The sequence below is a fragment of the Cnephaeus nilssonii genome (assembly GCF_951640355.1).
Source record: "Cnephaeus nilssonii genome assembly, chromosome: 2".
Lineage (NCBI taxonomy): Eukaryota > Metazoa > Chordata > Mammalia > Chiroptera > Vespertilionidae > Cnephaeus > Cnephaeus nilssonii.
The window spans coordinates 64,916,710-64,930,524 of NC_137073.1; the positions used below are offsets into that span (position 1 = coordinate 64,916,710).

At 38.0% G+C, this 13,815-nt stretch overlaps 1 protein-coding gene across 1 annotated transcript in view; it reads right to left on the bottom strand.

Moving 5' to 3' along the window:
• ADGRV1 (adhesion G protein-coupled receptor V1) overlaps positions 1–13,815 on the bottom strand; it is a gene marked incomplete at its 5' end in the record, with an annotated part of 444,372 nt that overhangs the window by 248,484 nt on the left and 182,073 nt on the right. Inside the window, 2 exons of the mRNA XM_079797671.1 lie at positions 6,976–7,076; positions 12,815–12,975. Of these exons, the coding sequence (XP_079653797.1) occupies positions 6,976–7,076; positions 12,815–12,975 (262 nt within the window). The remainder of the gene's footprint in view (positions 1–6,975; positions 7,077–12,814; positions 12,976–13,815) is intronic.

A 13,815-nucleotide genomic window follows, 5' to 3' on the forward strand; every position in this document is an offset into this window, starting at 1 on the left:
CCTATCTGTGTGCAGAGGGCTCCTTAACCATGTTCAACAAATTAATCTTTACATGAAGAAAAGAGGCAATTAAATACATCTGGTCTTTCTGTACAAAAATAAAAATAAAGGCCTTATATACTTAATGCCATTAAAGTGGAGCATTCACAGCTCTTTATAAGAAAGAAAGGACTTGGGGGTGGGAGGCTCATTATACTTTCTTTCCTCTGGTTTATTTTATGTCCAAAAACAACACTGAGAAGTTCTAAAAAGTGTGAAATGCTGTAAGACCAAAATAAAAGCCTTGTCTGTTCTCTGAGTTGGACATTAGCTCACTTGTCAAAGAACCTTTCCTTTTCTTAGTAACCTGAGGGTGGGGGGAACTTTCCTTCAAAAGTAAAGATAAATGTTTGTAAATAATTTCAAAGGCAATGATACTTTAAATGAAAGTAAACTGACTTAGGGTGGTGAATATAATGTAATATACAGATGATGTATTACAGAATTGCACACTTGAAAATGATATAATTTAATTAACTAAATGCCACCCAAATAAATTCAATAAAAATAAAAGAAAAAATTAATTAATGTAATACTATATAATAAAAGAGTAATATGCAAATTAACCATCACTCTGCTACACCCACAAGCCATGCCCACCAGCCAATCAGGAGCAAGTATGCAAAGTAACCCAACCAAGATGGCTGCAGCCACGGAGAGAGCAGGAGGGTAGGGTTTCCCCAGCAATGGAGGAAGCCAAGCTTTCTGTACACCCTGGCTGGCCTAGGCCTCCACTCAAGGCTACAAAGTTTCAATTATAGAAGATAAATAAATCCCCCCAAAAATGGCGGCAGCCACGGAGCTGGAGAGAGCAGGAGGCTTGAGTTGCCCCCAACGATGGAGGAAGCCAAGCTTCCGCAGCCCTGGCCTGCCTTGGCCTCCTCTGCTCAAGGCTACAAAGTTTCAATTATAGTAGATAAATAAATCCCAACAAAAATGGCTGTGGCCACGGAGCGAGCAGGAGGCTTGGCTCTGCTCAAGGCTACAAAGTTTCAATTATAGAAGATAAATAAATCCCAGATACCAGGGCCTCCGCTTGGGTCACTGGGGGGCATGGCCAGCCTGTAAACCAACACAGGCCCCTCACCCAGGCTGCCCAATGCCCCAAGGGAACCCCCACCCTGATCCGGGACACCCTTCAGGGCAAACCAGCTGGCCCTCACCCATGCACCAGGCCTCTATCCTATTTAATAAAAGAGTAATATGCAAATTGACCATCACTCCAACACACAAGATGGTTGCCTCCATGTGGTCAAAGATGGCTGCCCCCATGTGGACACAAGATGGTCGCCACAAGATGGCCAGCAGGGGAGGGCAGTTGGGAGGGACCAGGCCTGCAAGGGAGGGCAGTTGGGGGTGATCAAGCCTGCAGGGGAGGGCAGTTAGGGGTGACCAGGTCAGCAGAGGAGGGAAGTTGGAGGCCACTGGGCCTGTAGGGAAGGGCAGTTGGCGGCGGGACCCAGGGCTGCAGAGGAGAGCAATTGGGGGGACCAGTCCTGCAGGGAAGGGCAGTTGGAGGTGACCAGGCCTGCAGGGGAGGGCAGTTAGGGGCAAACAGGCTGGCAGGGGAGCAGTTAGGCATCAATCAGGCTGGCAGGGGAGTGGTTAGGGGGTGATCAGGCTGGCAGGCAGAAGCAGTTAGAGGCAATCAGGAAGGCAGGCAGGCGAGCAGTTGGGAGCCAGCAGTCCTGGATTGTGAGAGGGATGTCCGACTGCCCGTTTAGGCCCGATATTAAAAAGTCACCGGTGGGATCGGGCCTAAACGGGCAGTCAGACATCCCTCAAGGGGTCCCAGATTGGAGAAGGTGCAGGCTGGGCTGAGGGACAACCCCCCCCCCCCCCCCCCGTGCATGAATTTCGTGCACCGGGCCTCTAGTTTTTTAAATAATTTTATAGTAAGGAAAATAGTTTGATAGTGTGGGCTTAGTAGTAATAATAACAACATTGCCAGCAGCAGCAGCAGCAGCAGCAGCACATGGACAAGAGAGGTACTTAGTCATGATAGTGTTAACTTACTCTCTTTTTTTTTTTTATAATATATTTTATTGATTTTTAACAGAGAGGAAGGGAGACGGGATAGAGAGCTAGAAACATCGATGAGAGAGGAACATCGACCAGCTGCCTCCTGCACACCCCCCACTGGGGATGTGCCCGCAACCAATGTACATGCCCTTGACCGGAATCGAACCCAGGACCCTTCAGTCCGCAGACCGACGCTCTATCCACTGAGCCAAACCGGTTTCGGCAAACCTACTCTCTTAACAACTGGGATCTGGAAACCCACCCCACACTTGATTCAGTATCTGCCTCTTAACAAGAGGCCTACCTTGAAGTTTAGGACACATTTTTCTAACACATTTACATCTGCATCACAAATGTTCTAGTGAATAAAGACCATTTGAGCTGTGTAAGTTTCCAATCCTCAAAGCAAGATCCAATTTTGATCCTTGTATTTACATCATTTTTTTTTTCTTTCTTTCTTTAAATAGCAAAAGCAGAAATAGCCCTGGCCAATATGGCTCAGTTGGTTGGGCATTGTCCCATGCACTGAAAGGTTGCTGGTTCAATTCCTGTTCAGGATGCATGCCCGGATTGCAGGCATGCCAGAGGCAGCCAATCGATGCTTCACTCTCACATCGATGTTTCTCTCTCTCCCTCCCCCTCACTCCATCGCTCCCTCTCTCCCTCCCTTCCTCTCTCTGTGAAAATAAAATTAAAAAATCTTTTTTAAAAAGAGCAGAAATAATAAAAAATATTCAGGTTAAAAAGTGATTAACCAAAACTTCCAACTAGTCATCAAATTAATGAACATTTTACAATTTCCATCTTGCTCTGCTTCAATCCATAAAAATATGCTTATTGGATACATGTTTTCTAACCCTCCACACAATGACTTTCTTGGGTTGGCAGTCTCAACAAGATAGTGCAAGCTGCAGGGAAAGAAACCAGAAGAGTCAGTATTGGGAGGTCACATGTGGCTTCTGGCTTCAGTCACGTGCTGTCAATGATTCTCAAAGAGTCTCAACAATGCTAGATATTCACAGCTAGAATGACATAACCTGCAGATTAAAGCAGAACCCATTGGCAGGAATAGCTGAGCAGGATCCTACCTGGGAAACAAAATGACATCCCAAAATATAGCAGAATGAGGAAACTGGACAAGATACCAACTTGTGCTAAATTCCAGAAAATCGCTCTCTGAATTTTAAGGCAATTCCCTGTCCCTTCTTGAAGTGAAGGCCTATGTAGCTAAAACTCCTGCACTTCCAGTGGCTACCAAAAATTTCTATTTAAGTATTTCAAATTTCATATATTCAGTGTCATCTGAAGTCAGATGATGTACAGGCTGGCTGGTATATATAATCATTTTTACATACACAAATTTGCTCTTCAGTTTCAGAAAATGTGCTTAAGCCATGCAAACAAACAAAAGACAGAGGGAAAGAAAACCCCGCAAATATTCCACCCTGGTTGGGTTTATTAATCAGAGTAAATACTGTTTTATCTTATCATCATGTTTTCTATGAAGAAACTTCTGTTCTTTTTTTAGATTTGGAGAATTGCTTTTCCTGACAGAACCCCCCAGAACTGAAAACCCTGAACTGCAAACTTGTCCTTTGTCCTAGTTGTTTACCAGTCTTATCAGGCACACATGGGTTGGCAATGTGATTCTAAGATAAAAATTCCAAAGATATAATTAGATGTTTTTCCGAGAAACATCTCCCAATGCCATGAAAATTTGGTTGCTGTTTTTCACTTCATACTTGGAGTGAATGGTCTTATTTCTTGCCACTTAACCATTTTCTCTTAGATAAGTGAGAAATAATAACTTGGCACTGAAAAAAAAGACATACTTTTAAAGTAAACAAGTCTGAAAATACAGAATTTATCTCAAAATTCTGTGGCAGTCAATAAACCCGTTTTTCTATAACATACCTCTTGAGGCTTATAATAGCATAAATATAATGAAAACAATTTCATGCCCCTAAATGTAACTATAAATGATAAATGATAAAAGGTATATTCCAAACCAGTGATGTAAAAGCTATCTTGTGCCTTATAGATTCATTAGCTCAATTCTGAACAAAGATGATAAAAATAGAAAGGTAGGAAATCACAAATGTGCAGTTACTCTGTTGCAGAAGAATACTCTCTAGACAGTGAAATAAGTACTGTGAAAACATCTCATTTTTTTACTGAACTCCATCTTTGCTAGAGACTGAAACCAGTTGTGCAAAAAGAAAATCCTCTACTCCCACCTGCTGGTCATTTATAGTCAATGAGTCGCAAATCAGCTAGAGTAACAAATTTCACATTAAAGGAACTTTTTATTTTTAAAGCAGGAAAAATCTTTGGATTCTTATCTATATTTATCCATTTATGAATATCTATAATAAATTTTACATTAAATTATGGACAGATATTACACATCCATTTCTAGAAGTAGAGAATTCCAGCCAGAGCGGCAGTTTCCTGACTTCTCAGCGCCTCACTACTGACTCACTGAGGCCCACTCACTGCATTGAAAGAAAGTGAGAGACTATCCCATCCCCATGCTTCCCTTTACCACAAAAGCCATTCAACTTAGTCCTAGGTCAGCAATAAAAGATTTGAAACCAAATGGTCTTGGCAGACCTGTCTTGCAGAGAATTCACAACTCAAATACTAGGTCAGCTCGAGAAGTTGCACTCTCACAGCCAAAAAAAATCACAGGCCAAATCTGTATTTTGGGAGACTTCTCTAGAGGGAACTTAAAATTTAAGGATGTTAGTATAACCTTGATGGAGAATCCTAAATGAGAGATCAGCGGCTCAAACTGGATGGAATAGCCCTGTTTGTAAGAAGGATTCTGTAACTGGAGATATAAACATGATATTAAAATTCTGAAAGGGTGGGCTCAAGTTCCTGCTTCATTTCTTTTTCTGGAGAGTTTACAAATTTTACAAAGTCTTTGCTAAAAGGGTTTAAGGGCAACAATTATTCTCTTTAATTTAGAAGGTATTTTTAAAATCAAAGTAGATAAGTATACCGTTTTGAGAAAACAGTACTTTTCTATCAACAATATACCAATTCTCCCTGCCAAGAATAAACTATGAAGATTCTTTTTAATGTGTTTCATAAGTCATAAACTATAGGGATTTTCATGTTTCATCTATTTTAAAAATATACTAAAAACTTGGATTTGACTAGCCATTTTCTCCAAAATTTATACAAAGTACAATGTGAATTGGAAGGCAATGTCCCAACATATAAATCCTGAGTTTTTCTTTCATTTCCCTAGACATGAGCAAATTTGTCTGCTAGGACACTGAAGAATCGTCTGTAATTCTATGGTTCTATAATTAAGACTTGTACAAATTCAGCTGCCAAAAAATCACCAGAGTGGGTGGTGAATACAGCCAAGTAAATGCTAATTATGGAAGGCGGGTTTTCTAAGATCTTATAAGAAGCAAAGGCAAGATCAGACAACTAAGATAGTTACGGCAATATAAATAGTCTTGTCAAATTCAATGTAAGCCCCACTTTGCTAACAGCTGTTACCTCCCATAGTTCATAGGTACTTAAAAAAAATCTGGGATCCTCTGCTTGGAATCCAGCACTTAATTTGTCCCCAAAAAAACAGAGTTATAAAATTTACACACATCATTTTCACTCTAGGACCAAAAAAAAAAAAAGAAGAAGGAACAGAAGTCCAATGTCCCAGACAATTTTCCATTTTATATTTCAGCTCCTCCACTAATATTATTTTTCAAAGTTCTGTTGGAGTTCAATAAAATACCATTAACATTCTAAAAGAGTGTGCGAGTCATAAGTGTACAGCACAATAAATTTACCTAAATCAAACACATGCATATAACCAGCACCCAGTCAGGCACCAACATTTTCTGTACTTCAGACGTGCCCCCACCCACCCAGAAAAGAGAAAATTTTATTTTATATATTAAAAAATACTACACAGCTCTCTCAATAACATAATAGAGTGTATTCTGACTGTCTGGATATGTAATTACAGCCTTAAAGTATAAGTGATTACATCTTTTCCTTTTTGCTTTTACAAACATCTATGCCCATCATTCCCCTTATCAATGAGCTGAACCAGTTACATTAAATTACGGACAGATATTTTATATCCATTTCTAGAAATAGAGAATTACAGCCGGAGGGGCACAGTTTCCCGATACCTCTTCTATGAAGGCTTCCTTGACTTTCACAAAAAAAAAAATGACTTAAGTCCTCATCTACATTCAGAGTAATTTGCAAATAGTCTGTATGTTTACACATATCACACTGAGTTACACTAATTTATGTGTACATCTGCTTTCTAGGCTGTATCTCATGGACAGAAAAGGCATTCAATCTTTTCATCTGCCTTCTGTGCTTTAAGCTGTACGCTTTAAACTGCATGCTAATGAATGACTCGATGTTTTTCACACTATTTCTCCTGCCGCAGACATCTGAACAATTTTTCAAAAAGCAAATTGTATTATATAATATTAAATGAAGCAAAATATACAATCCAGATATTTTAAAGTATATATCATCTTAAGGCCCTCCATATAAATAATTTGCAAAAGTACATTTCATGCAAACAGACTAAATAACATGTGCTAATTTTAATATACAGTATATGCACATTAGTAAGATATGTAGCGTATATAAGTCGACAATACAATGCTTTGTGACAAGAAGCAGCTATTTTCTTGTAAGCGATGATATAATGCCTTTCTGTCGAAAGTTCACAAATACCCTTTTCAGGCCTGATGCTATCATTTCCTTTTACCCCTCTCCTTCCCCCACCCTCCTCCACCACAAAACTAAATGAGCGTATTTCGACTCATTTGAGATTGATTATTCTTTACTTGTACACTCAGTTTTAGGCTCTAGAAGAAAAAAACATGAACATATCATGAAAGTCAACACTTCCAGAGCTCCTACCTGGGTACCTAAGCTGGCTGCCATCATGTGAGTCAGAAGCTTAGCCGCAAACATGGAATACCTGGCACAGAAGATATGGGAAAGCACAGCCAGGCAGAGACCTGTGGGAACAAAAACGCCCATGTGTGGTTTTATAATCCATGAACAAATGGTAGCACAGCAAAAAGTGTTGGGACAGCTAAGCACATAAGGCCTGGAGCCTGCCTCTGCTGCATAGCAGTCTCTCTGGGAACGATTATGTTGCAATTTTAATTTACTCCATCTGATTGGCATATAGTCTTTACACTTATCAATTAAGCCTAAGAGTAATTTTAATTTTGAAATACCTACATGTTCCTTTCCCTACTAAAAAGAAATCACAAATTAAGCAGATTAATAATTTAATTAAGCATTTGGTGCTCTGTTTTCATTAGACAAGTTTTACTATTTAAGAAAAGAATCATATTCTAACCTAGTTTTCTAAGACCAGGTGGCTTGGCTAAATAGATATAATTAGGGGGGTGAATAAGATTTATTTTAGGCATGAAATTGTGAATAGTACTACCAAAACTCAGGTTTTGTAATTATCTCTTTTTATCTACTAAGCATAGTTATAGAACTACAACGGTGATGATTATGAATTTTAAAAGCACCTTATGCTACTGGGTGTTAAAAATAGGGGGAAAAAAATGTGTTCTTTCTCCCTAAGATGACTTTAACCTAAACATCTACATTCCTAAGTGGGGTGGAGAAAATTATTCTTCTTTTTAAAAAAAAATATATTTGTATTCATTGTTAGAGAGAGAGGAAAGGAGAGGGAAAGAGAGAGAAACACCGACGTGAGAGCAAAACATAGATCGGGTGCTTCCTGCATGCCTCCTACCGGGGATTGAGCCTGGAACTTGGTCATGTGCCCTGACCAGGAATGGAACTGGCACCCTTTCAGTGCATGAGACAGTGCCCAACCAGCCACACTGACCAGGGCATATTCTTATTTTCTTTAAGTCTACTGGCATTCCCCTATTTACACTGCTTCTTGGGGATGATGAGAACATCAGCACTAACCCACAAATCCTCTGTCTTGCAATTTGTATAAATTTACTTCAATGCCAGAGTGTATGCATATTTTAAACATGTTTCCTTTTTTTACTTTTCATTCAAATGTCCAGCACATAGTAACTTTTTCACTAAGCCTTTTAGTTCACTCTCATCCTCAGTCGGGTTGTTCTGTCTAACCATTATTCAAACATAAATGTATGCCGCTCTGCCAGGTACTGTGCATGCATTACCTCACTTACCAACGCCTCCTTGACAAACAAGAGGTACTACATTCATTTAAGAGGTTATTTTCTCACTCTTCTCTGAAGCTATGGAGCAAAGTTTTAAAGGAGACCACCTGTTGGCATAAGTGCCCATGGAGCAAAGCTATGGAGCAAAGTTTTAAAGGAGACCACCTGTTGGCATATTTGCAAAATGCCCACATGGGGTCTGGTTTTCTGCATAGAAATGCCTCTCGTAACTTCTTTTGGGAAAAGCTTTCAGTATGTTTAGATTTAATGGGGTAGATGGGTAGGCAACTTTCCATGTAAGAAGTGAGGCTTTGCATTAGTTAAGGCTTTTGGCCTAGAAAGTTGGCTAAGATATCTGGAGTAATCCGTTTTTAGGATGGCTGCCAGGAGGTGTTCTGGGGCAGGTATGCAAGTCCTGGGGCTGCCTCCAAAATCCACCCATGCAGGTACACAGTGTATCCAGAAACTGCACAGTCATGCCTGACTCTGCACCTTAATTTAGGTGGTCTATAAACTACTGAGGCTGATGCTATCAACTCATGAATGCACACTGAGTTTCCTGTGATGATCAAAGCTAGCTTAAACTCGAGTTTTCAGTGTGTGTGTGTGTGTGTGTGTGTGTGTGTGTGTGTGTGTAATATATTGGCTTAAAAGCAGGGCCTTGCAAGTTTTTTATTTCATTATAGGCCACATGATCACAGACTTATGCTCTCCTGTAAGTTTACGGTGGTAGATGGTAACAGTGTCAGGCAAGGGGATTTAGTGCTGGCCAAGGAAAAAATGCACACTAGCCAACTACTTTAGTCATAGCTGTTTCCCTTTACTTGGTAATATTCCAATCTACGCCCATTTCATATAAATTTAGTACAGTTCAAACGCACCAGCTCAGGAATATTTAATCAAGTGTATTAAGCTGCAATTAAAATGCTAGCATGACACCTGGTGGCAGTCCCAGATTCAAAGCCAGTGGCAGGAAAATGGGCTAGATCCTACGGCCTATACCTACAAGTTGTGGTGTTATCTAGATGCTCAAGCAGGCAATACTGCAGCCTCCACTGGCCTTGGGAAATACACTGAATACCCTCAGTTACCAAGAAGCATTATATGCTGAGTATTTATCTTTTCTTTTCTTACCTGATGCTGAATAGCTGTATTAGCGCACATGACTTAAATTTACAGGTCAGATTTTTTTAGATTTTAACAATTTTTGGTTTAAATTCCCTTAATGTAAACATGTAAATCACAGGGTACAAAATCTTATAACAATAAGTACATTTTTTAAAAATTAAGTATATAAAATAAATAAAGCATAATATTTCCAGTTATTACACTAAAGGTGTACTCTAAACTGTTTCTAAAAAATTTATTCTTGGCTAATTGAATAATTTTCCATTACTCTTTTTTCTAGTGTTATGTAGGGTACAGACTCAGTTGGAAATGGGCACACAGGCCAAAAAGTTTAGTAATGCTCAACTTAGAAAGATGAAAGATCAAGGCATATAGCTATGACTTTTAAAAAGAAACCAGTTTACCAAATTCCATGAAATTAAAGTAACATTTTCTCATGAAGTTAAAAAGTTAAAGTAAGGTTAGCTCATGAAGAAAGAGGGAAAAAGTAAATCATAACTGTGCACATTAGTGTAACATTATGAAATTCACCTCAAACCTGAATAACTTCAGATGTGAATGCTGTAGTTGTATAACTATTTTAGGGAACCTAAGCATAATTTGAAATACACATTGCTATTTGGAGGATGATATCAAAGAAGCTTACTCTGCTCCTCGCAACTCTATTGATGTGCTATCAAAGATAGACGACTGAATTGGAATCATCCTAATTTTGACTCTGAATACAATCTATGCTTTGTGATTGTAGGGAGACCCTATTACATTCCATAAACCAGTTCAGTTTTACCATGCATACATGAACTGGGTCATGTCTGATGCACTAGTAGGTGTGTCTCCTGTGCTTGGAATGTTTTTAACCCTTTTCACTCACTTGCTTTTTTCTCGATTCCTTTATTCTACTCGGGATTTAATTTTTTAAATACCCCAGATTTTACAAAGCGCGGCAGTAGAAAAAAAAACTGGAGTTTCTTTTCATACAAACTTATTTATTTGGATTTTTTTATATTTCAAATTATTGATATATTCAAAGAGTATAAAAAGAGCTGCTACCGATGCTAACCGTGTCGATTCACACTCGACATCCGAGTGCAAAAGGTTAAGCTGCGATTAGAGATGAATATAGACCTCAGATTTGTTTCTGTGTGTGTGTGTGTGTGTGTGTGTGTGTGTGTGTGTGTAAAGCACTTCACACATTAAACTAAAGCTTTCCTTTGGCTAATGGTTTTATTTACTTCACAGATTATTAAGTGATAAATGCCAATTTTACAATAGGTAACAGGAAGTAATTGTCTATAATTGTTAAATAATAAGACAGGATAAGTAAATAAATACAATCCCAAGTCCTTTCAAACATGCTTATTATTTTGTTCAAGGTTTATTTAACTTCAAGAATATTCTAGTTGTGTCTTTTATAGTTTACAAGCTGAGATTCTGATAGTTTTACTTTTCAGAAAAAAAATACTCTGTAACTTTACTAGATGCCACCCACACATTTTAAATTATTTTTTTAAAATAATATATATTTTCTATATATTATTTCTATAATTCTACATCAAATTCTTCCAAAAATATCAGAACTATGTAACAGAATTGGAACAGATATATGGTGATCTATCCTGATTTAAATACAGAGGATTGATTCCTATCTAATTATATGTTACTACATTTCATAAAAAGAGTGTCAGATTACTTCCAAATTCAGAGAGATCTTCAGTGTGACCTGACCTAAATTATTGAAAATGTGTGTAAGATATATATAATTATCTTCTCTACTTCCCGGGGTGGGGGAGGGGGAGGGATTTGAGAGATGGTTATTCATCCTCCCCTGAAGCTGAGACAAAAAGACAATTTGAAAAACCTTGTAAGCACATAGCCTAAGATAGATAACATAAGTTTACGGTATTGATAATATAGTACAGTACTGTAAATGTATTTTCTCTACCTTATGATTTTTTTAATATATTTTATTGATTTTTTTACAGAGAGGAAGGGAGAGGGATAGAGAGCTGGAAACATTGACGAGAGAGACACATCGATCAGCTGCCTCCTGCACAACCCCTTCTGGAGATGTGCCCGCAACCAAGGCACATGCCCTTGACAGGAATCAAACCTAGGATCCTTGAGTCCGCAGGCTGATGCTCTAGCCACTGAGCCAAACCGGTTAGGGCTCTACCTTATGATTTTTTTCCTCTAGCTTACTTTATTGTAAGAATATAGTATATAATACATACACAAAAATATATGTTAATCGACCACATAATCAGTGAGGCTTTTGCTCCACCGTATGCTATTAATAGTAAGTTTTGGGGGAGTCAAAACTTATACATGGATTTTTTTACTCACGGGGCGGGGCGGGATGGTCAACATCCTTAATGCCCATATTGTTCAAGGGTCAACTGTAATTTCAAATATGACTTCAAGTCAAAAGTGATAAAAGTAGATGATATTTAGGTATTGATTCTCAAATATATGAGCAACTCTATATAGCCTTTGCTAGAGTAAGCTGCGAAAAATATATATTTATTAACAATTCTTTCAGGAAACATTCTCACTTTAGTTTTTAAATCTCTTTGGTTTGATGTTCAGTATTTAGAACCAGCAATGGAGTTTTGTGGGTTACAGCAGCACTTGGATTTATCCTCTCTATTGAAATATATAAAATAACATCTAGATTTATTCCAGCATTTCCCCTTTGGTATTATTTCATCAGTCTATAAAATTTCTATTCATATTAAAGTGAAGTGTGATGTCTCCATCTGGTTTTGGAACTGTGGGGACCCAGAAGAATCTACTAAGCAAGAAATATCATCCTTATGAGAGATGTTATTGAGAATAAGAAATTATTAAGATTCCCAACCATATAGTCAATGCAGCAAATGACAATGATTCTATAGTTATCCTAAGTTAAGTTATAAGTAAATAGTTTGACAGACATTAACACATTTAAAAAGTTCCTACTCCTGACAGACAGAAATGAAGCCTAAATATGGAAGGTGAAAAGTTATTTTTTAAAACAGAGCCTATTTAGAGCTCCCGGGTTGTAGAATACAAATCAACCAAAGGGGTAGTAGGTTGTTGTTTTTTTAATAAAATGTAAACTGCTTTGTATGTATTATCTCACACAATCCTGACATTCTAATGCAGAACCTGCCTCTAAATTGCAAGACTCTGAACTACATATATCTTTTCCTATTATCTCACTTCTCTCCCACACGGTATTTACATTGCTTATGAGTTGGAACTATTCCTGTTCTTTCCTATATCCTCAGTACAAAGTTGGCCTTCCACAAATATCCATTGAATGAATTAATGAGGAAGTTTATTTTCTCCCAATGCTAATGAATTACAGTATATTTGCATCTTGTATATATAAAATTACTATGGGAAAACAGACTCATCCTCATAAATATTTTAAATTATTGACACAAAATATTGCAACTGACCTGAGATGCATATAAATCCAGAGGAGAAAAAGGCTTCATTGTATGAAGACAAGGTGTCGGTCTGGGCGTAGACAGCGTACACAGACATGTATGAACAGGCACATTCTACATAGTCTGAAGTATCCTCAACCACTTTGCAAAATTGACTGTCAGACAACCAGCTAGGGCAAAAAGACAACTGTCACTATTTCTTGTTATTAATACTTGAAGTCTTGAGACGGCTTTTAAAGAAAAAGTAACTTATTAAACTTAAGTCTTCTTTACTCCAGACTTAAGCAGACCCTGGTTTCAAGAAGAAAACTGGAGGGAACATCTTGTCTATGACATGATACAACATATCCCACAAGATACCTTAAGAAGCAGCCCAAATACTATCCAAACCTTCCAAAGCATTCAGATACCGAAGAAGCTGGTCCTCTCAACAGAGCAGTAGCACCCAAGGTTTTCAACAGAAGGCACTCTTGTCTATCTTTCAAAAATCCCAAAAGATTGACACAGCCATTATCACATTTGGTGTTCACTCTTCCTTATTCTTCCTATTTCCTAGTAATTTGAACCACGCAAATTACTTATATGCTTTTCTAAAATTCTTTAATCTTTTTTGGAGTTTGGAGCCAGTTATAATACATAAATGTTTTCCAGGGTCCTTTTAAGTATAGAGGGGTGTCTATAATGTCTGGCTGATTTAGCACAACACTGTGCTATGTTATGAGCATTCCTCAGTGACTACTGGTTGACACTCTTGATTTCTTTACTTTCTAAGGACATACAATTTTTAACCCCAACTGCAGGTTCAACCTTGAAACATTCATTAGTCATTATACATTGAGGATCACAAAGTTCCTATGTATTAGGTTTAAGATCTGTCATCAGACATTAGGAATGTCAGTTGATAATTTTTTTTTCCAAAGAAAGAAAGAGACTAACCAGAATTTTGGTGTTTAGAGGATAGTTGGCAACTAAGCTATTAGACCTATCTAGAACTTTAGTTTATGTGGCTG